This window comes from Lactuca virosa, chromosome 4 (genome assembly GCF_052849685.1).
Source record: "Lactuca virosa cultivar CGN04683 chromosome 4, Lactuca_virosa_CGN04683_v6, whole genome shotgun sequence".
Classification (NCBI taxonomy): domain Eukaryota; kingdom Viridiplantae; phylum Streptophyta; class Magnoliopsida; order Asterales; family Asteraceae; genus Lactuca; species Lactuca virosa.
In genome coordinates this window covers 534,727,066-534,751,187 of record NC_136429.1, presented here as the reverse complement: position 1 = coordinate 534,751,187, position 24,122 = coordinate 534,727,066, and the positions used below count along the sequence as shown (strand labels likewise).

Below are 24,122 nucleotides of genomic sequence, written 5' to 3'. Positions count from 1 at the left end.
ACTTTATTATTTATTTGTCATGAATTGAAATAATCATATATGATTTTCTTATAATACATGTATTTGTTAATCTCAAAAACCAATAAAGAGACTACTACTAAAAATTTTACAAAAGCAACAGCCAGAAGAACAAATCAAAATGGTAACACTTAAATCATTCAATAATCAGTTGTGATTCATATATTTTACGCGTATAATCAAATATGATTTTCTAATTATATATGTATTTTTTTTCCAGAACAAAACAAGGAAAAGCCTACAAAGTAACAACCTACCGAAACAAAAACAATAAGAAAATCACCACGAAAGAAAGTTGAAAATGTATATTTAATCACATGTGATTAAAATTGACTTTGTCATTTTCTGATTATATATGTATTTTTATATCTCAGAAAATTCAAAACAAGATGACAAAAAGGGAAAAAAAGCAGAGTGTAACAGAAGAAATAGAGAGAACAACAGAAGAAAAAAATGAGAAAAGTATTATTCAATCACATATGATTATACACATAAACATAACACACTATGTTTTTAACCAAATGTGATTACCTACTTTTATATGCAAAAAACATGATCAATCACATGTGATTAACATCAATCAATAACACTTTAAGTTTTATTATAATAACATTGTTTTATCGATTGTGATTTATATCTATATTTATATGTTTCAGGAAAAACTAAAAGAAAAGAAAAAGGAGTGATTGAAGAAGACACAACAGGAAAGAGGTCCAAACAAAAACACGATAAAGGTATAATAACATTGTTTTATTGATTGTGATTTATATCTATATTTATACTTATTTATTATTGATTTGCTTACACATATGAATTTGATTTCAACTATCGTACTATTTACAGAAGAAAAACATAGGAGAACTGAGGAAAAGAAGGAGAGAGGTATAATTCAATCACATGTGATTTACATATATTAATAACAATATGTCCAGTCACATGTGATTAAATATATATTCGTAATAATTTATTCTTTTTAATCATTTGTCTCTCTAAAGGAAAAGGAAAATGAGAAAATGAAGAAGACACAACATAATGAAGCTCTAAGTGAAAACACGACAAAGGTATAATTCAATCACATATGATTATAATATGTATTTAAATTACATAATTATTAATTATTACTTCATTATTAAAGCTTGTTGGTCAATTATAAATGTATTAATATATGATTATTATTTTCATAACAGCTGAAAAAAAACCGAGTCAAGGAAGAGAAAAGCCATAGCTTCAAAAACAAAAGATCAACTACTTGATGAAAATGAAGAAGATTCTGATTCTGAAACAAAAGAGATAAAGGGAAGAAAGAAGAAGATAGTAAAGAAGCATTTTGATACAATCAGAAACAGGTATAACTTTGTGATTAACAACTTTATACAAAAAAATAATTTTATTAAATCATATGTGATTTAATAATAACTTTATTAAATCACATGTGATTAATATCTTTTATATATGAAAAAAATCAATCACATGTGATTATACAAAAACGATAATTTATTAAATCATATATGATTCAAAAATTAATCACTTCTGATTCTTAAATAATATTATTAATCATATATGATTCAAAAATGAATCACCACGTGATTAATATCTTTTATATACGAAAAAAATCAATTACGTGTGATTATACAAAAATTTATTAAAACATATATGATTCAAAAATCAATCACTTGTGATTATTCAAAACATATTTCATGTCTTTTTCAGTTAACACACATGCGATGAAATTATAAAACATGTATAATAACTTTATTAATTCTTATTATAACATATGAATTAAATTCATTAATTGATATATTTGATGATAGGTGTACACCTGGAGCTTTGTTATCTGTTATACAAGGCTTCAATGAAGTACAAAAAGATTGTGTGAGACAGATGGGTTTTACGGGGATATTAAAGATGAAGATGATAGAGGTCACAGGGGCCTTAAGCTGCTTTGTTCTTAAGAATTTTAACTCAAAGACAAAGAAGATAGTTTTTCAAAGAGCAGTGATTGATGTCACCAAAGAATCGGTGAAAGAAATTCTTGGATTTCCTTTGGGAAGAAAACAGTTTTCAAAACTTCCATTCAGAACAAAAGAAGATAAATGTTATGAATAATGGACAAACCAGTTTAAGGACAAGAAGATGATTCGAATTCAAGATATAAAGATGAAGATTGTTTCCACCAACAAGGCAGATATGAATTTCAAGATGAATTTCATAGCTTTGTTGATCAACTCGCTGATAGAGTCAAGCTCTTCAGGAAAAGCAAACACGAACCCATTGAACTACATAACAAGCAAGACAAAAATAAGCAACATCAACTGGTGTTCTTATCTGATAGATTGTTTGGTTACAAACAAACAGTCTTTTGATCCATCCAATCCAACAAGCAATTTTAATGGACCATGTGCTTATTTGGTGGTATGTTTAATATCTTTTATTCTATTTAAATCTATTTAAAATCACATATGATTTTTATTTATTTATAACATATGTTCTAACATGAGTATCTATAATCACATGTGATTTGAATGTCAGATTCTTAAATCACATATGATTGTAAAATCATATATGATTAATAGAATTTGTTACAAAATTAAAACATGAATAACTATAATAACATATGATTTAGAAGTATATTTTTAAATAAATTTAAACATGAATAAATATAATCACATGTGAATTTAAAAGCAATCTCGTTAAATCACATATAATTGTAAAATCATATATGATTATTAATGTTTGTTACAAATATTAAATCACATGTGATATATAATAATAATTTTTTTGTTTTTTGTTTTTTGTTTTTTGTTTTTTTTACTAGTTGCTTTATCTAGACAAAATCAAATATGATGTACTTAAGTCCAGTGATCTGCCACTGGACTTCAGAGAAGATAAAGATGAGAGAAACTTTTGAAAAGGATGAGCTTGGAGATTTTGGAACAGGGGATTTTAACGATGAGTTTGTCGAGAAAGAATTGAATGAGGAGGTAAATTTAATTGCAACAATTATATGAAAACTTATCATTATTTACTAAGATCTTAAAATTTTAATTATATATATTAATATATATTTTAATTCATTTATTATGTATGCTTATGAGGAAATGGTTATGATTAAGTATAGGAAGTTAGATTTGCTGATTGAAGATGGAATAAATAAATTCCCAGAAAATATAACCTTGAATCATTTGCAAATTAGTTTTGATGTAATGTTTGAAGATGAGAATGAAGATAATCAAGAAAAAAAATGGGAATGATGATGTTCAAGATGAAAATAGTGATGATGATGAAGATGACAATGGAGATGATAATGATGAAGCAAAGAAAAAGAATGTAGGAGGGGAAAATATTGAAGGAGGTAATTGTATTTAAAAAAAATCTCTATAAAACCACATGTGATTGAATACTTATCTTAAATGCAGGTATAGGAGAAGGAAATGAGAATTTTAAAGGAGGAGAGGAACAACAAGGAAAAAATAAAGATGGGGGAGGTGAAGATATTGAAAGAACAGGTAAGTAATATTTTACTTAATCATATATGATTGTTAAAAATAACTTTTTACAATCACATGTGATTAACTACCAATTTTTATTATATGCAGATGGTGAGGAAGATGAAACTGATAATAAGGATCAAGGTTTGGATGACATGAATTTACATGATGAAGGTGTTGAAAATGATAAAGGCGGCGATAATGAAGAAGAACAAAATGATAATCAAGAAGAACAAAATGTTGAAGGATGAGGTAAATAACAATATAGATTAATAAAGTAGATATGATTACATATATTATAATCAAATGTGATTACATATATTATAATAACATAAAATTCTAAAGGTATGTTATCATATATAATTATAATGTATGTAATCACATGTGATTACATCCACAAATTATTAATAATTTTTTTTAATTGTATTCAGGTGTGGAGGGGAAGAATATAGAAGGGAAGAATGCTAAGAAAGGAGAAGGAAGAACTGGTGAAGAACCACAGAGAGTTGGAGAAGGTAAATATGATTACATATATTTGTAAAATAGATATGACTATAAATTATAAAATAATATTTTGTTAATCACATATGATTACATATGTAATAATCACATATGATTACATATGTTGTAACACATGTGATTATAATCACATATGATTATATTAAAAATAACAATATAATATATTTGTACATATACAATAATCACATATGATTACATGTCTTGTAATCACATGTGATTATTATCACAAATGTTGTAATCATATGTAATAAAAATCACATGTGATTATATTCACATAACAATATAATATCTTTGTACAATATTTTTTTAATCACATATGATTACATATATAATAATCACATTTGGTTACTTAATATATAATCACATTTGATTAAATACGCTATAATCATATGTGATTACATACATTGTAATCATTTGTGATTACATATATTACAATCACATTTGATTATAATATTAATATTTTTTTTAATTATATTTAGGTGTGGAGGGGAAGAATCTAGAATGAATGAATGCTAAGAAAGGAAAAGGAATTACTGGTGAAGAACAAAACATTGTTAGAGAAGGTAAATATAATAATATATTTCTAAGTTACATATGACTATAAAATTATATGATTAAATATGTAATAATCGCATGTGATTACGTACGTTAAAATCACATGTGATTATATTCACATAACAAAATATAATGTATTTGTACAATATAATTTGTTAATCACATATGATTACATAAATGTAATAATCACATATGATTAAACATGTTATAAACACGTGTTGTTACATACCTTATAATCACATGTGATTATATTCACATATAAATATAATATCTTTGTGTAATTTATTTTTTTAATCATATATGATTAATAATTTTTTTTAATTATATATCAGGTGTAGAAGGGAAAATTTTAGAGGGGAATATTGGTGAAAAGAAAGAAGGAAAAAGTGTATATATATATATATATATATATATATATATATATATATGAAAAAATATCTTTGTACAGTCATACTACATCCGTCCCAAATTATTTGTCCACATTTGACTTTTGAAGTCTTTATTCTTCAACTTTGACCTTAAATATTTTTCTTTTTGATAGATAATACTTTATGCAAAATATATGAATGGATTGAATTTTAAATATATTTTTATTTTTATAAGTTTCATCAAGTAATATATAACACAAATAAAATATTTAAGGTCAAAATTGAAGAAAAAAGATTTCAAAAGTCAAAAGTGGACAATTAATTTGGGACAGAGGGAGTATATGAAAACTAACATATTTTACTTATATGCAAAATTGATAGGAATAAATGTTGTTCAAGGAGAAGGTACCGATCATATTTATCTGATAAAAATATTGTATTGAAAGACAATTACCTTTTATGTATTAATTAATTTAAATTATGTTGTATGTAATTTGTAGAATTTAAAAATCTTTTGATGTAATTGATAATCACATATGATTAAATCTTATGAAACGTTTCTTTAATTATTGTCTATAAATGTTGATATGTTTTAGTATATTCACGTATGATTATTGAAAAACATATCAATATTTATCTATAATCACATGTGATTATATAATTATAACCGCATATAATTAAATGATTAAAATCACTTACGATTATAATCACTTATGATTACATGTTCAAACGACTATACTAACTTATTATACTAATTAAATATCTACAAAAACTCTTCCGTGGACAACATTTGTTCCTATATAAACATATTATTTATAAAATGTTAATATGTTTTAGTATAATCACAAGTGATTATTGTGCCTATATAACTAATCACATGTGATCATAGTTTGTGGCGGCATGGAAAAATTGCCCAAAAAAGGAAAATTTATTGGTGGGTATTTACTACAAGACGATTTGATGTCTGTGGAAAGCAATGAACGATAGAACTTTCAATCAAATTCGGATTACACCAACAAAGGCCGTGGACATAGTTAAGTCGATGATGTTCATTTGGTTCAAACACAAGAGCATTAAAGAAACATATAATTGGATAGATCGGTGTATTAATCCACTCATGTAACAGTCATAGTAGGAGTGTTCTATCTTAATATGTTGTGGTGATGTCTTATGATTTGTTTGGTTTTGTTATCCTTTTCCTTGCCTAATTGTTTGCTAAGTCGGACTATTTTTCTTTTTTTTCTCTTCTTAATAAAATTTGTTGATTAAAAAAAAAGATAATATTTAGTAGGGGTGTTCGTTTGGATGGATCGGTTTGATCCGATCCAATTAAGTAAATCCAAATTGATTTCGGTTTTCTAAATATAGATCCGAATAGTCTAAACTAAATTTAAATCGGATCCGATCCAATCCAATTACAATTCTGTTGGATCGGTTTTCATAATTCGGTTTTCAAAAATCGAAACATTTTAAAATGACATATAATTATAACATTGTCCAATTTTTACACAAGAAGTAAAACAAATTATTTAGTTGTAATTTAAAATTTATAAACAACTACTAAGAAGATATAGTTTAATATTTTATATATAATTTTTTTTGAGAGAAAATGCATATTAATGTTTTTTATTAGGTAAAACTTTTTGAACTTATCTGAAAAAATAAATTATAAAATCAATAAATAATTATAGATATATTAAAACTAAATAAATAATAAATTTTTATTCAATTTTTTTGGACTATTCGGTTATTATTTTATAAACCAAAACCAATACGAAATCCAAAACAATAATTCGGTTTTTTTGAAAACCAATCCAAAATCCAAATATCTGAACCAAATAGTCCAATCCAAATTGTTCAATCGGACAATTCAGTTTTATCCAAATAGAACAGCCCTAGTATTTAGTAAGCTTTGTGTCAAATAATGAAAATAATTCAAAAGATAATCCATGTGGTAATGTGATTTTAATAATATTTAACCAACTTATAACATCAATATCGATCATAATTCATTAGCAAGGACCAAATGTCTAATTTAATATCGGGAAAATGACTCTTAAGGGTAATTAACTTTTGCGTTTGTACTCATTTGGTCCCTTTCCTTTTTTTGTATTCAATATACCATCGAACTTGTTGTTTGTGTTCACCATAACCCTTTTGACCGGCTTTTGACCTGTGATAGCCGGTCAAAGGGTTATGGTGAACACAAACAACAAGTTCGATGGTATATTGAGTATAAAAAAAGGAAAGGGACCAAATGAGAACAAATGCAACAGTTGGTTACCCTCCTGATTCATTTTCCCTTTACTCATTTACAACAAATCCCACGTCATCTCCTACTGATATTAATGACTTTATGAGATTCATTCTTGTTTCTCTTCAAAACATAACCCACGAAAGAACATTATTCATACATGTACAACTTTGTAATGCACTTGAATATTTATTAGGGGAATCTTGACTAAGCAGACGCATTTCATCACTACATTTACATTTCCAATCAAATGATTTATCGTATCATGGATTCGAGACAAGCCTACAAACGAGTGGAATCACAAGTGCTGTTATTTTTGAGTTTACTTAGCTTTAAGATCGAATTCATGGGATAAGATACAACATCAATATGTACAATATCATGCTGCTTTTGTAGACACATCACCATAATATACCTTGAGGTAAACGTTTATGCTGATAAATATACCTCTCATACACAGTCATATCCTTTTGCAGAGAGGTGTTGACAGCTAACTACAGTAAGCATAGCATAGACCATGTTTTAACGAGGTTATCCCTATGAAACGCTCTTCATATACGTTATAGCCAAAGAAGGTTGCAGTTTTTGATAATTTTGCAACTTTAATTTCATTTAACTTTTCGGGGGAAATGACTCGGGAGGGTAACCAACTGTTGAGTTCGTTCTCATTTGGTCACTTTCCTTTTTTTGTACTCAATATACAATCGAACTTGTTGTTTGTGTTCACCATAACCCTTTGAACGGCTATCACAGGTCAAAAATCGGTCAAAAGGGTTATAGTAAACGCAAACAACAAGTTCGATGGTATATTGAATACAAAAAAAAAATGGACCAAATAAGTACAAACGCAAAAGTTAATTACCCTCAAGAATCATTTTCCTTTTAATATCCTACGACCAACGCACAACACACACCATGGGAATGGGAAGGAAACAAAGCGTTCATAGTTTTTTTCTCAAGTATTAATCCGACGGCTAACATTCGATCTACCGACAACACTTAATTTTATCACATGGTTTGTGCGTTGCGTTTACCAAACCTTCCCCAACCTGCCGACACGTGTAGTTACTCATATGAAGATGGCAATCCCGTAATAAAACACCAACTCATGACCATTTTGAAAGGAGTCCATTTATATAAGTAGAATAAAAAAAATCTAGATTCACTCTCTCATCTTCCGGGTTTCACATCCCAGGAGATAAAAGGTACCTTCTTTTTCTCTCACTTCATCTGCATCTTTACCTTTACCATCCCTAAATCTAGGGTTCTTTCTAACGACTAAATTTTGAACTGATCTGCAGACGTATTTTTCGCCATCTATCCCGCACCTTCAGGATCCGATCCTATTTTCACTACTCCAACCTCATCCAGGTTTGTCTTGTTATTACTTTCTGATGCTGTATTCCATTAAATAAATCTCTTTCTAAACAATTGATATCTCTCTCTCTCTCTCTCTCTCTCTCTCTCTCTGTCTTCTTGGATCTACTTGATGATGTTCTAATTCCATGCTTCTGTATTGCAAATCTTTAAATCTCTTTTGGGTTTTGATTTTGGGAAATGTACCTGGTTGTCTTCTAGTGCGTTCGATTAGAATTTTACGAAATGGTAATTGTTTTTGTATACAAATTTAAACTAGAGTCTTCTGATTATACTTAATGTTATGTTGGAGCTTATCAATACGCCGGGTCGTTGTCCCTGGTATTTTTTTTGCTCTCAGATGCAGTTTGTTAGGGTTTTGTTTTGACAAATCGGTTATGATGCTTGAAATTATTATTAATTGTTTGGAACATGTACATGATTTTGCAGCATGGAGAATATGCAGAGTTATTGGCAATTGGGAGATGAACTTCGAGGACAATCAAAAGTTTCGGAGGATCAGCTATGGTATGCAGCTGCTTCAAGATTAGCTGAACAGACAAGGTCAAAGGGTGAACGAAGAAACAATTTAGATCTTTCAAAAGACACTACTACTACAAGGCCCAGAGAAAATGTGGTGTTTCAAGAGGAAAACAAATTTGAAAGCCTCAACTTGAACATGTTAAATCTGAATCTGAATCTGGAGATGAACAAAAATCCCCTTCGGTACAACACAAATAACAACATGTATCAGAAGGGAAACAATAGAATTATGGAAAACAACATGACTAGTAGCAAGTATCCTGGAAACAGTCACAACAAGGATATCAACAACAACGATAATAACATTGGTAATGCTAATGCTGTTGCTGCTGCTGACAAGAGATTCAAGACATTGCCTGCAGCTGAAACACTCCCTAGAGATGAAGTTCTTGGTGGATACATCTTTGTCTGTAACAATGACACTATGCAGGAGGATTTAAAGAGACAGCTATTTGGTAAAAAAATATCTGATATCATTGGATCCATGTTAATATATGCAAAATATGCTGATGTATACTACTGTGCACAGGTTTGCCACCAAGATACAGAGACTCTGTTAGAGCAATTACACCTGGGTTACCTCTGTTTCTCTACAACTATACTACTCACCAGCTACATGGTATTTTTGAGGTGTGTGGATTTTAGAGTTGTTTGAATTGTTATATATATATATATATATATATATATATATATATAATATAGTTGAAGAGTGTACCTAATATGTTATGTTAATGAGTTAGGCAACGACATTTGGTGGTTCCAACATTGATCCGAGTGCCTGGGAGGACAAGAAGTGTAAAGGGGAATCACGGTTTCCAGCCCAGGTCAGAATCCGAATAAGGAAAGTGTGTAAGGCATTGGAGGAAGATGCTTTTAGGCCCGTCTTGCATCACTATGATGGTCCTAAGTTTAGGCTTGAGCTCTCCATCCCTGAGGTATGTGTTCTGTAATTCTCCCTCTCATTATATATATATATATATATATATATATATATATATATATATATATATATATATATATATCTTATAATTTGTTGTGCTAATTATGCAGACATTGGACTTGCTAGATCTGTGTGAACAGAATGGAGTGTAAGTTTTAGTTTCAGAGTGTTGTATTGTTTTAAAGTAAGCAGCAGCAGCATGCATTTTCGTCTTCATGGAGCTTCTGTATAAGCGTAAGCTTGGGTGAAGTTGTTTTGTGGGGAAGCCAACGTGAATAAAAAGTGATTGATATTGTTATTGTGTGGTAGCCAGCAGCTTTGTTTTGTGTTACTTTTAAATTTTAATAGCAGCAACAACCACCTAATCCTAATGGATATGCGACTTTACTTTTGTGTGTAATGAATGATATGACAAAAGATATATGATATAATTAGTATCATAAATCTTAATTCTAATTATGTTCCTTTGGTTTTGGTTTTGGTTTTGGTGCTTGTTTGAATTCCCTATATAATATTAACCAATCACATGCCAAATTATCCATCCATCCATTCATCATCCAACCACATGCCTTTTTTTATTTAAAAAGGAAAAAAAAATCAATGGTTCTGCCAACCAAGAATAAGTGGCTTTCGGTTTTCATTTCATGTTCCCGCACGTTGGATTTTGGAATACTCTTGGACCAAGTCAACATGAGGTGGAGAGGCTTTTAGAATTATGTACGAGTACCAATCTCCTTAAATCATGCTTGTTTGTCTCTACAAAAACAACCACCAAAACGTAAGACAAAAGGGATATTGTAAAAAAAAAAAAAAAAACTTCATATTGTTTTTTCTTTGCTTTTGCTTCGTAATTTTCTTTCACTTTTATAGTTTTATCTTTTGAACCTTCTATCATTGGTTCATGGATTTCATTAAAGTGAATCTCACATAAAAACCCTTACGCATGGTTCAGAGTTTCATTCCAAGAGATAAAGGAAACGAAATAGGAAGATTAGAAAAAGATCATTTCTTCATAGTTTCATTCCAAGAGATAAAAGGAAAGGAAATAGAAAAATTAGAAAAAGATTACTGCTTCTGAGTTTATTTATCGAAAAAAAAAAGAAAAAAAGAAAAAGAAGATTTGTTCTAATCTTCTTTAGAAATTGTCCCCCAATGTAATTAGAATGAAAAAAATCATTTTTTTATATATTTCTTTTGTGAACTCTAGAGCCTTAAAAACAGTGATAAAATAAAAGAAAAGTGAAACTAGGAACTGAATGAAAAAAAAAAAAAAAAAACTACATACTTAAGATTTTTAAAATTTTCTTGACGATAAGTTTTGGGGCAACAGTTTATAGATTTCAGAACATAATCAGTTTTGCTTACGTACAGGTGCATTCAAATGTTTTGCTAAACTTGATTAAGATTTTATCCAATTCGATTTTCACTATATTATTCCCAGGTAACTTACCCCATGTTGAATGTTGCACTAGCTACTCACTTATTAAGGGGATGTTTGGGATTGAGTTTGAAAAAAAATTATAGATTTACATCATCAAAAAATCATTTTTCAAAAGTAATATTTTTCCTATTTTTCTAAAACAACTTATGACTTGAAAGAACAACCATAATAGTCATTTACAAGTCTTGGAGTGGGTGTGCTACCCTCATATTTGTTTGTCTAAAACTTAACAATCGATTAATTTTCCAGGTTAACAGTTTTTACTTAATCTTTAAAGAAATACCTATGAATTATTGCAACCTTCCACGAAAAGATGTAACATGGGAATTTAGTTAATATTCATCTCTTCACAAAGATTCACAAAACTGCTTAAAAGTAATGTTGATGAGAAGTGTTTGTGGGATCGTTGCCTACAATTAGAATGCATTTGGTTGTGGAAAAATTTCTAAAAAAAACGGAAATTTTGAAAACGCGTCTGGTTTGTTCAGTTTTCTAAGAAAATGAAAATTTTTAGTTTTCTAAATTGTATATAAATTAGAAAAGTGATTTTTACAGTTTTCCAAATTTCTAAGATGGAAAATGAAAACTCCACCGGTTCCAACCAAACGCGTTTTCTAAAATTTTCATTGAAAACAGAATGAGAAGTCAACTCTATTTTCTAAAAACATTTTCTTAAAAAATGAAAACAATTTTTCACAACCAAACGCACTCTTAGCTTTACCAACATATGTGAATCGCCTATCTCGGTAATGAAGTTTCCATGCTATAATCGAGACATCTGAGCTATTTTCTTAGCATCTTTGACGCCCACAACTCAACTGCAACCGATTGATACTCAATCCAAACTTGTCCCATCAGGTTCTCCATTGAGGATGACAAACACTTAGCATATGATATGCCAGTCCAACAATAACATATATGTATGTTTCTTTATGTACAGAGTCCCACCTTAATGCCTTGAAATACATATTGTGCTACCAACTACGAGAATCACACACTAACACTTGTTCGTACTCGTACGTAGGGTGACAAATGCACCATTTTTGGTTTTGTAACCTCCTTGGTGAATTGTAATCACCTCTCACCAAAAGTACCCATTGTAAATAGTGACAATGTTATCCATGATCAATAAACAAAGCATGTCTTTGTTCCCAACAAGCTTGTTATAGGTCAAATTTGTGTTCCAAGACTTTCAACATGTGGAGATATTAACAACACACCTACTAACATATGTTGACCTCCGATGAAATTAAGCATGTGTACCTTTTGTATATTGTCTAGTTAGACTTGCATCTTGCAACCTAATACCAAATATTGTAGGATGTATGAATATTAAATTTATCAATGTCTCGATCTGAGTAGTCCAAAAATATCATCTCTTTGGATGTTGTCTTAGACAAAACTCATGCAACTACCATCCTATACTTGTTTCCCTTTCTTGTGTCCTCTAGTTACTACTTACTAACTGTAAGCTGCTTTCCGTTTAATTGCTTCAACTTTACAAGATCAAAACTTGTAGTTGTATTTGAGCCTTACCTCACAGATAATTTAGTAATTTACTAACAAGTTTGTTTCTTTTATTTGTCATTTTTGCTTCTCTTGTATTAGCAGAAGCAATAAGAAATTAATTTTCTTGTCCTCTCCATTAGTATCATAATAACAAACAAGGCAGGGGTAGCCTATGGAGTTAACAACAAACTACAAGATACATAATATAACTTCATATCATGGTGTGTATCTATTATCCCTTCTTACATAACACTGCTGACTGCTGAGATAAAAAGTAACAAAATATAACCTGGCTGTTAAATATGTTTTAGCATCAGAATACTACACGCCTTCTCATCCAATCCAATTCAATTCAAATCTAATCACATATTATAACATCATGTTCAAAAGAGAAGCAGCTAATTATTTATGTGCTTCCATGGACAACTGTAGCCGGCTTGTGATTCAGATACCTGATAACTGCATCTTCAACCCTATACCAGAAAAAGGCCCAAGCTAGTTTTGAGATTGTGAAGAAAATTATATGTTATATGAAGAAGAACATACCAGGGTTGATTGTAGAATTCAGCACGATGTTCTTTTTCAGCATTACGGCTTGCTTCACCAGCCAGAAGCTTCAGATCTCTCCCTTGAGATTCAATCAGGGCATCAATAAACTCAACAGGCGACTGACTAAATCCAAGAAAGAAAGCTCTTCTTTTCCGATGTTCATTAATCTTGCGTATTGATGTGCATATTGCTTCATCACAAGCTTCAATCTCTTTGGTTTTTTCAGTGGTGGCCAATAAAGCATTCAATTCCCTTTGTACAGGAAAAGGGACATCCACCAACACATCATAACAAGCATTTCCAGCTGGAATGTTTCCAGAGAGTTTGATCCTGTGCTCCAAATGGATAGGCTGTGGTGGAGATAAATGATGTGAAATCTTCTGTGAGACCATGGTGAATTTCATCTTATCCTCCCCGAATACTTTCCTAAGAGCTGGATCACAATTAAAATAGGAAGGATCATCTGCATTCTGTAACTTTCTAGCCTTCACATAATGCCAGATGGCAGCAATGATCCTTGAGCGTGTGTCCACTTCAATTCCAAGCACTTCCATAAGAGCTAAAGAAAGCTTGTACTTTTCAGGCATATAATTCATCTCCAACCGTATATTCGCAGTAAATTCTTTGTCCCCTTTTCTTTTCACCTCAAATCCTTCATGAGGTGTTGGGGTTCTGGAACTATCCCACAAAATCATATGATTATCAGGATACAGCCTCTGGTCCAATGAAATGGTAACTCTCTTGAAGAAAGATGAGAATTTAGGGTACATGGGGTTCGATTGCTGCATCATTCCAACTTGATCAGGATCCATTCCCTCTTCCAAGATTCTACCTATTATCTTCATTGTCCAAGTAGGTGGTTCATCATTCGCCTTCATCGGTATTTTACGGACTTGATTTGCAAAAGTGTTGAACACGTATATTCTAAGGGTTTTCTGAATGCAAGGAGGGTTCTTGATTGCTTCTTGGATGTCTATCTTCTTTCTTGCCAAAGCAGAATCCACACGGGACTCAAACTCAAGGAGCTGTGTGTAAAGAGCAGACTGTGGAAGAATTGCAGCCACTCTCTCTAGCAACTGCTTCTCTGGAAGTTTCTGCTTCTTTTTATGACGTGCAGCTGGTGTAAGCTCCATCATCCTCATGGGAGAAATGGTGTTGTTAGGATTCGACACCCCAGGTGGTCTTCCAACAGGTTTTTGAGGCATTCGTTTCATGCCAGGATTGCCTGATCCGGGAAAAGAGGGTGAATTAGTAGTAAAAGGTCCATGTGATTGATTGAGAGACATTCCTTGGGCCTGTAGCTGGGCTTGGAATTGGGCATGGTTGGCTTGAGCTTGGGCCATGGCTTGAGCCTGAGCTTTTGACTGTGCTTGAGCTATCGCCTGGGCATGGGCATGAGCTACAGCATACTGGGAGAGTTGAAACTGACTGGCGAAGGGAGATCCAGATGGTTGTTGGGGTTGGGACTGTGACTGGAGATGGGTGTTAGGGTTTGGTGGTAAAGAATTTCCGAAGGGGGTAGACACACCAGGGTTCTTTTGGGGATTATTGTTATTGACAGACATCACTTTATATAAGCACAAACCCTAACTCTTGCAAATGCCCAGCTCTTTACACCAGTTGCTACCTCAAATATATAAGAAGGTCTAAACTGGAAGTCGATATGAACTTCCAGAAATCCGAATAAATCCTCAACTTATGCAATGCCCTAAAAATAAAAAGCTCAAAAGGATGACACCTTGAACAAATTCGATTAGATTAAAAAAACAAAACACCTCAAATTTGAAAGCAGAATCATACCTGAATGATAGATACTTGCGAATGAGGGAGGCTGTAGACGGTTATGAAAAAATAGAAATTAAGCAAACGTTTCTGATGTATGCAAAATCATGGATAAAAATTGTAGCAGAGAGTTAAAAAGACCGAACAATGAAGAAGATCCGGCAGCAGATAGAAGCTCCGAGGAAGATGAATCCTTCCCTGTCACTAGCGTAATTAGGCTTTCATTTTCGAGATTGAAGACGGAGCTCTGCGACTTCCTTTTTGATATTTTCTATCTTTTTCCCCCTTTTCGCCATTTGTGACTTTGTGTTGAATATCAATTAAACCCCGAGAGATGTAGGGGTCCGGCCCGTTTTCTAAAACCGGGGTCCGGGGACATATCAAACGCCCTCCAAAAGGTTAAAACGGAGCCCCATTTATTATTACAACCAACATATAAGAAAATGAATTTATGCATTTTAGAGGTTAAAACGGAGCCCCATTTATTATTACAACCAACATATAAGAAAATGAATTTATGCATTTTATTAGTTAGGATAGGGTTGTGCTATAAATACCCCTTAACCAATTTTACCTTCTAACATCAATCAAATCAACTTTTTACTTTTGATTTGACATTATTATTATTATTATTATTTTTTCCTTTTTGTTTTTGATTTTTTTTCCTTTTATTTTATATTTTAATATTGTTACTATTAAATTCGGATTACATTTTAAAATTCGGTAAACATTATAAATTCGTACGACATTATAAAATTCGAACGACTTTTTTGTCCGTAATTAAAAAATATAAAAAAAATATTTAAAAACCAATTTTATATAGCCGTTTGAATTTATAGTGTCTTCCGAATGTTAAAATTTTGTGCGAAATTTATAATAATAATAATAATAATAATAATAATAATAATAATAATAATAATCAAAATATAATAATAATAATAATAATAATAATTAAAAACAACAAAAAAAAACAAAATAGGAAAAAAAACAAAAAAAAAACAACAACAAAAAACAAAAAATCAAATCAATAGGGGTGAAATTGGAAAATGAATGGGTACTTATAGAAAACCCCTTATGGATATTATTTTCTTTCGCCTTAAATGCTCTTAAATGCTCTGAATAACATTATTTATTAATCATAATAGTTTTCCAATTTGAATTTGAGTAATTATTTTTTATGTGATAATCAACTCAGAACAATGGATTTATAAAAAAAGTTTTTTTTTTTCATTTCCCAAGTTGTATATTTTCTTCCATGACATGAGAGATATTTAAATTCGTTAGACTAGGGATGTTATTCGGGTTGGAACAAAATCGAACCGACCTAAACCCGAAAACCGGATAAGGGTAATTGCATGAACCTAAAACCGAACCGATTAACCAATACGGGTTCGGTTCGGTTCGGGTATTAATCGGTTCGGTTCGGGTATTACTCGAATAGCCTAAATAACATGTATAAGATGATTAATGATCTAATATGTAACACTTTAATTTTTCAAACAAATTTTTTATTTTTAAAACCACATAAAACCCAATATCACATTTCTCAAAAACCCAAATGTATAAATTATGGGATAACTACAGTAAAGTCCTTATATTTTGGCAAAAGTTTCAAAAAAGTCCTAAATTTTTTTTTGAATGAAAAAGCCCAATAAATCGGATAAACCGGACAATTTAGCCCTTATCATCCGGTGACCCTCATTTAGCCGGTTACAAAAGTCTACATGGCATCTTAATGGTGAATGTATCGTTGACCTCATTAATTTAGGGTTTTTTAAGAGAACCCCTTTTCTCGTCTCCTTTATTCCCGACAAATCGATCGATCGATTCTGCTCGTGTCCTTTGGCGATGGATGAAGTATTTGAGCCTGACACAATCGACGTTCAAGTTGATGATTTTGTAAAAACCAAATCAGTTTCAAGATGCAAAGATGAATTCTTTAATGTTCTTTGTGAAGACAGTGATGACGAACCAGTGGAAGGTGAAGGACAGAATGCTCGAGTGGAAGTAGATGATGAGAAAAACACTGAAGAATCTAGTGATGAAGATGAAAAACACAACTAGCCAGTCAAACATTTGGCTTTGGTTAATATTACATGTTCTATGATAAACATGGTTAATGTATCTTTAAGTTGATTAACTTGTGTATGTTTATGTTGTGTTTGATTTGATTCTATTGTTTATGTTAATGTTGTGATTGATTACATTGTTAAGTTAATTGGAATTCCAACCATGTTTGATTCCGGTCATGCATGATTCCAACCATACTTGATTCCGGTGATGCATGATTCCAGTCATAAATGATTCCAATCATTATTGATTCCATTATTTATTAAACATGTTTGAATATATTCTATATTCATTCCATTGTTATTGATTCAATTCATTAATGATTTCATTCATGTTTCATTCCATTGATTGTTTATCCATTCTATCACTCATGATTACATTGGAAGCACTTATGACTCATACATAAACATAAACTTGTTAATTCATTTCACTTGACAAAAGGAGACAACATAATACATACTACACACACCAATTAAGACATTGATAGTACACTAACATACACAATCAAAACACATCAAACACACCAAAACACTACTTTCCATAGATCTTCTGTCTATCCTACAAATCCTTCAACATCACCAACACAAAAACAAAAGAAACCATGAACACATAAAAAAAGATTTCCATTTTCCACCTTCTTGTCCATTATGGACTTGAATGGCCACTCCTTCCACGGGTTGATTTGCCACTGGTGGTTGTGCCACTCGTTGTTCCACAATGTCCTCAAAAAAGTTCCCTTCAACTTGTTGTTGTCCATAGTCCCCGAAAATTGGATTGTTCTTCAAATTAACATTGTTGTGAAATTCTAGTAAGAGATTTGCATACCACTGATTTGGTAGAGGACGATCCACCCAATGGAAGAATTTGCAGTCTTTGAGTACATCCTGGTAATTTGGGCAACCTATAAACCTTCTTCCTGGGTTAAACGGAGTCCACGAAGTCCATTTTCCAACAGGATCACCGCAATAGCATCTGCTTCTCAGTCGATTCATCACTCTTCGATTTGAACTTATGCTTCCTACAGAAGATGAAGACGACATTTGTGGCTCCTCCTCCTGCTTCGATTTTTTCCTCGTCCGATTTTAGGGCATGAACGAATGAATGATGTATATATTTAAGTTTCGTTAATTGACTCACCATCCACCTAAGCATGCACAGTCCACGTAGACTTTTGTAACCGGCTAAATGAGGGTCACAGGATGATAAGGGCTAAATTGTCCGGTTTATCCAGTTTATTGGGCTTTTTAATTCAATTTTTTAGGACTTTATTGAAACTTTTGCCAAAATATAGGGACTTTACTGTAGTTATCCCTATAAATTATTCAAAAAAAATATCACAAAATGTTTGATAATATCCCAGAATCCTCAAAAACATAATCTCAAACTGGTGTGTACAATCAAGTCGGTGCCTTCCCGCGATCCTGAGAGGTACCTGAAACACATATCACACAACACTGTAAGGACGAAGCTTAGTGAGTTCCCCAAAATACCATGCACAAATAAATAGCCTCTCATGGCTATATCTCGATAAGGACCCTCCGGTCATGTGTCTCAGTGAAGACCCTTCGATCTCACAACTCGGGTCTGTCACACCCCAAACCTAAACGGCGGAAACGTTCGGGGGTGGAGGACGTCATGTAAGTATCACAACACATGCATTATAGTAATCAAAGTACAGCCAACCATTGCATTAATAAGTATAAGTTTTACATAAGTATTTTAAACATTTCAAATTCAAACATCAAAGTAGATACAGAAGACGACAGGAGTCGCAGTACGGTACTAGGCAGTCTTCTCAAAAGCTTCGGGGGTGTACCTGTCTACTAGAGCCCTGAGAATACAAGTAAGTTTTGAAACAGTATCAGCATAAAGCTGGTGAGTTCATAAGCATTTTGTTTTAGAAAGACGGTTCTCGGTTCTTTTGAAAAGTCCGGTTTATCCAGTTTATTGGGCTTTTTAATTCAATTTTTTTAGGACTTTATTGAAACTTTTGCCAAAATATAGGGACTTTACTGTAGTTATCCCTATAAATTATTCAAAAAAAAATATCACAAAATGTTTGATAATATCCCAGAATCCTCAAAAATATAATCTCAAACTGGTGTGTACAATCAAGTCGGTGCCTTCCCGCGATCCTGAGAGGTACCTGAAACACATATCACACAACACTGTAAGGACGAAGCTTAGTGAGTTCCCCAAAATACCATGCACAAATAATTAGCCTCTCATGGCTATATCTCGATAAGGACCCTCCGGTCATGTGTCTCAGTGAAGACCCTTCGATCTCACAACTCGGGTCTGTCACACCCCCAAACCTAAACGGCGGAAACGTTCGGGGGTAGAGGACGTCATGTAAGTATCACAACACATGCATTATAGTAATCAAAGTACAGCCAACCATTGCATTAATAAGTATAAGTTTTACATAAGTATTTTAAACATTTCAAATTCAAACATCAAAGTAGATACAGAAGACGACAGGAGTCGCAGTACGGTACTAGGCAGTCTTCTCAAAAGCTTCGGGGGTGTACCTGTCTACTAGAGCCCTGAGAATACAAGTAAGTTTTGAAACAGTATCAGCATAAAGCTGGTGAGTTCATAAGCATTTTGTTTTAGAAAGACGGTTCTCGGTTCTTTTGAAAAGTGCGATATCTTTCCCAGAAAACCATATACTATCTGGTGTAATAAATGTATAAACCTTAAGTAAAATGATTCTTTGATATCTGTTGAAAGTGTTCCTCAAGAAAATCCCATATTTTCTTATGAAAAGCATGATTAAACCCATTTCTTCTATGACTTCTTTGTTCATACTAGCCACGCATAAACCAATATCGAATAGACAATCAATTGTGTGGATCTGCCCAAAACCCACAACCAAACAAGGAACAGGGAATGAGGCGGAAACCACACATTTCACAGTCTATCGGGTATTCTTCATACGTAACCCGGATGCATAAACCCAGGAGTTATGGAAGAAATATGAATATTCGTTAGTTGATTAATAAACCATCTATTTATAAAATACTGATGTTTACCCTGGAAAATCCTACATTTCCCCTATGTGTAAGTTATTGGATTACCCGTTCTAAATCAGAAAGTTCAAGTATCTACCATACTTGTATTGTTTAGGCATTGTTCCTTTTGAAAACCCTGGCTACTCCCAGTGATGTATATTAGTCTTATTACATAAATAAAACTAATTGAAAACGTGGTGATCTGAATCCTGAAAGTATTGTTAATACCCTTTGGTGATCACTTAGTTATTAACTCTAAAGTTAGTTCGTTTGATCTATTATTACGTAAATACATCGTTGTTATCTACATTGCGAGCTTTATGACCATACATTAACTTGATATGACGCGAATCGGGCACCAGTATCCTTTATGACTTTGTCACCCGTAGACCTGCCGGTCCTACTGTAGCTAGCAGTAAGGTGCAGGATAGTCAGTCCCGTATAGATCTATACACAAAAATCACGCTCTCCCTCCAGGAGACTCTGGTTCATAAGGGGTAGTCCTCTACTTAGTTAAGTCTGTAAGCGCCCAAGGACGTGTCTCCAATTAGATTAACGACTTTACGAATAATAATACAGGAAAACCCTTTTTTGTTATTAACATGGATCCTTATAAAATAATATCTTTTGTTTCATGATTCATAAGTTCATTTCCTTAGTTTTGAAAACTGCTTTTGCAAGGTTAGTATCTTAACACGTTTTGTAAAACTGATTTCTATATTCGATGTATGTTAATAATGGAATTATATTAAACAAAATAATATATTTGGACACAAGATTGCTTGTGCTTTTACTTGTATTCCCCCTGAAAACATTAAAAACTCGGAAAACGTAGGGGTATGAACTCACCTTATGTGTTAGGTTCGATTGAAGGTTCGCGTAAGGATGAGAGGTTTCCACGAACGAACTCCCGAGACACAAATGAGTCCTAAATGATATATAATAGCATATATAGGCATGTAATTAGTGTTTTGGATAACTAACATGCAAGGAAACACCCTTAGGGACAAGGAAACACTTGAACTAAGTGTTTAAACCATATGTGATTGAGTGAGGGAGGTGTACGGCCACCTTAGGGGTGTGTACGGCCATGGGTGTGCGGCCCATGAGTGTACGGTCGTACACTCATGAAGAGGTGTGCTTTTGAGGTGTTTCCAAGGTTCTAACTAGCATCCAAGAAGTGTTCTAGGTCCTATGCTTAGTTATAATGCAAGTTTGAGGCCTAAAATGATCACCAAAGTGGGTTTACGGCCCTAAGAGGTGTGTGCGGCCATACAAGGGGGTGTGCGGTCATACACCCTTCATGTTCATGCCAAATTTGTCGACTTTAAAGTGAATCAAGGCTAGGATCATGTCCAACTAGAAGATAGGGGTCAAACTCTCACTTTGGAGGGCCTTTAAGGTGTGTACGGCCAACCTTATAAAGGTGTGCGGCCGTACTCCTTCAAAGGATGACGAACATGATGAAACTTGAAGAGTCAAGGCTTAAATCAAGAGGTCTTTCAAGTATAACAAGCTAAAGGATGGAATACTTACGTTTTTGAAGCCTTGGAGGGTTCACGTTTGAAGAAACTCGAGAGAGAATGGAGTGGTGTGCAGCCAAGGGAAGAAAGGAATGAAGGAAGTGAGGTCTACTCATATATATAGGGGTGGGTGACCCACCACCTTGAGTGTGCGGCCATGGGGGGGGGGGTGTACGGCCGTACACTCCTCCTAAAGGAGTGTATGGCCCGATTTGCTACTCTTACGACTTGATAACTCATCCCTAATCTCAACCTTGGTTGTACTCAAGCTTAGAACACTTAAACGAACCCTTAAACAGTGCTAAAAGACAACAGAAACGAGTTTAACATTGACTTAATTGAATAGTTGTACAAAATAGAAGTTCCGGGTTGTCACATCATCCCCCCGTTAGAGGGAATTTCGTCCCGAAATTCAAACATGGAATATAATTCCTGGACTTGGAAAAAGATGAAAGGTATCACAAGTGTCTCATCGGATAGACACTTCTCTAGGATCGGTAGGGTACCTGAATTTCATAAAACCCTCGCGCTCTCCAGTGAATTCGGATTCTCGCTGGGTGTTTCAGTGGATCTCCACTGCTGTATCTGCTGTTCTGATCTGTGAAGGGTGGGTAGGTTTAGCTCGCTCTATCATGTTCATCCAGCTGGTAGAATGCCCTTTTAGAGGTCCTGCGCAGCCTTTGTCCTGAAGTTCGTGGTAAGACTCATACTTGGTTCATCTATCATTGTCCCATGTACACAAGTCGTATATAATTAAGATTGACAAGACGGTCGGATGAGTGACTCTGCCCCAGGTCCACAACCAGACAAGGAACAGGAGATAGGGCGGACGCACACATCCTAAGTCAGTAGAATCTTAAGTATATACCACCCTCGTATGTACATTATTCATGGATAGGTTAACCGTATTTGTCCCTAGCCTCTGTGCCTGAACTTGACTTGTTGCTCGAATGGTAATCCCAGAATGGTCTACCGAGGATGCTTAAGGAAGGTTACGGGTGGATGCCATACTCTTCACATGAATACTTTCGGGTTTTGAAGGGAGATGAATTTTCAAAGTTCGCATCTAGTTTGCCGTTATGAGTGACGAGAGTTTTGGGATTCGAGCGATTTAAGACAAAGGGTCTCCTTGGTGACAAGCGGGTTTGGTATGACGTAGACTCGGTCGGACTAAACGGGATGACGTCGTAGAATCGTGCATTAAGTTAGTTCGGAGGGAGCGTTTTGTTAGAACATTGGTGCCTCTGGGTGTATGTTTCTGGTGTTTTCTGTTTTTGATTCGAAGTTGGCGGGTACTACTAATACGAAGGTTCTGATACTTTGAAATTTTATATGAATGTTGTGATTTAATTTGAACGAAAGAGTAATCAGAATTATAAACAATTATTGGGGGTTTTGAAAGCGTACCAAAATATAGCAGGGTTCTTTGATGCTTCCCCATTCTCTCGGGTCAAACTCCTCCTGCTTCCCCGTCGTTCTTCTCTGTTGGACAGTCTTTCTTGAAATGTCCTACTCCACATATTGGACTAGTCCCAACATTGGTAGTCGAAGTGATGAACTCGACTGGGGTCCTACAGATGCGGGCGGTGTGTCCCTTCTTTTTGCATCTAATGCAACGCAACACTCGGCAGGCTCCATAATGATGGTAGTTGAATTCGCTGCAGTATGGGAGGTTTCCCAAGTATGGTGTGGTTGGTGTTGGAATAGCAGAGCTGACGGGGTTGTTGATTGTCCCAGTTTGTTGCCTTTCAGTAGGTCCTTTAGTTGAACAACTCCCTTTCTCGTTCTCGAACTTTCGTTTCAGGATATTAGGTTTGAAGTCCGGTGTGTCTTTACCAGCAGGCACTTGTTGCTGAAATTGGTTATCACCACGATTAGGATTGCCGTTAACATTTCCACTAACATTTGCGTTGTTAGTATTAAGGAGAGTCATGGCAGCTGCTACGGCTGCTGTGACTGCAACTTGAAACATAGTTGAATCCATCTGAAGGATTGGTGTTTTACTGGTGGGTTGGCTACGTTTCTTCGGAGGCATGATCTTCTACATGTTGAGAAAATGAGCTTGTGAGCAACAATGGTTGCCTCTGGATGTATTCTTAATGTTTATATATGCATGAAAATTTTCCATTTTGTTATCTGGTTCTCAATGATTCGACCTACATCCCTATGATGTAGTCCTAGCAAGAATAGAAG

General features: G+C 33.4%; 2 protein-coding genes across 2 annotated transcripts; one reads left to right on the top strand and one right to left on the bottom strand.

Annotated features, from left to right (window-relative positions):
- Window positions 1-8,317: 8,317 nt before the first annotated feature.
- On the top strand, window positions 8,318-10,441 carry LOC145109587 (DCD (Development and Cell Death) domain protein). The gene is made up of 6 exons (XM_079046780.1): window positions 8,318-8,407; window positions 8,504-8,573; window positions 9,009-9,556; window positions 9,631-9,731; window positions 9,842-10,036; window positions 10,152-10,441. Exons 3-6 carry the CDS (start codon window positions 9,010-9,012, stop codon window positions 10,191-10,193), a joined length of 885 nt encoding a protein of 294 aa, XP_078902906.1. The 5' UTR covers window positions 8,318-8,407; window positions 8,504-8,573; window position 9,009; the 3' UTR covers window positions 10,194-10,441.
- A 2,728-nt stretch (window positions 10,442-13,169) lies between these two features.
- Window positions 13,170-15,630, bottom strand: LOC145109585 (SWI/SNF complex component SNF12 homolog). The gene is made up of 4 exons (XM_079046779.1): window positions 15,469-15,630; window positions 15,341-15,371; window positions 13,538-15,248; window positions 13,170-13,464 (listed from the first exon to the last, which is right to left on the bottom strand). Exons 3-4 carry the CDS (start codon window positions 15,103-15,105, stop codon window positions 13,398-13,400), a joined length of 1,635 nt encoding a protein of 544 aa, XP_078902905.1. The 5' UTR covers window positions 15,106-15,248; window positions 15,341-15,371; window positions 15,469-15,630; the 3' UTR covers window positions 13,170-13,397.
- Window positions 15,631-24,122: the final 8,492 nt, after the last annotated feature.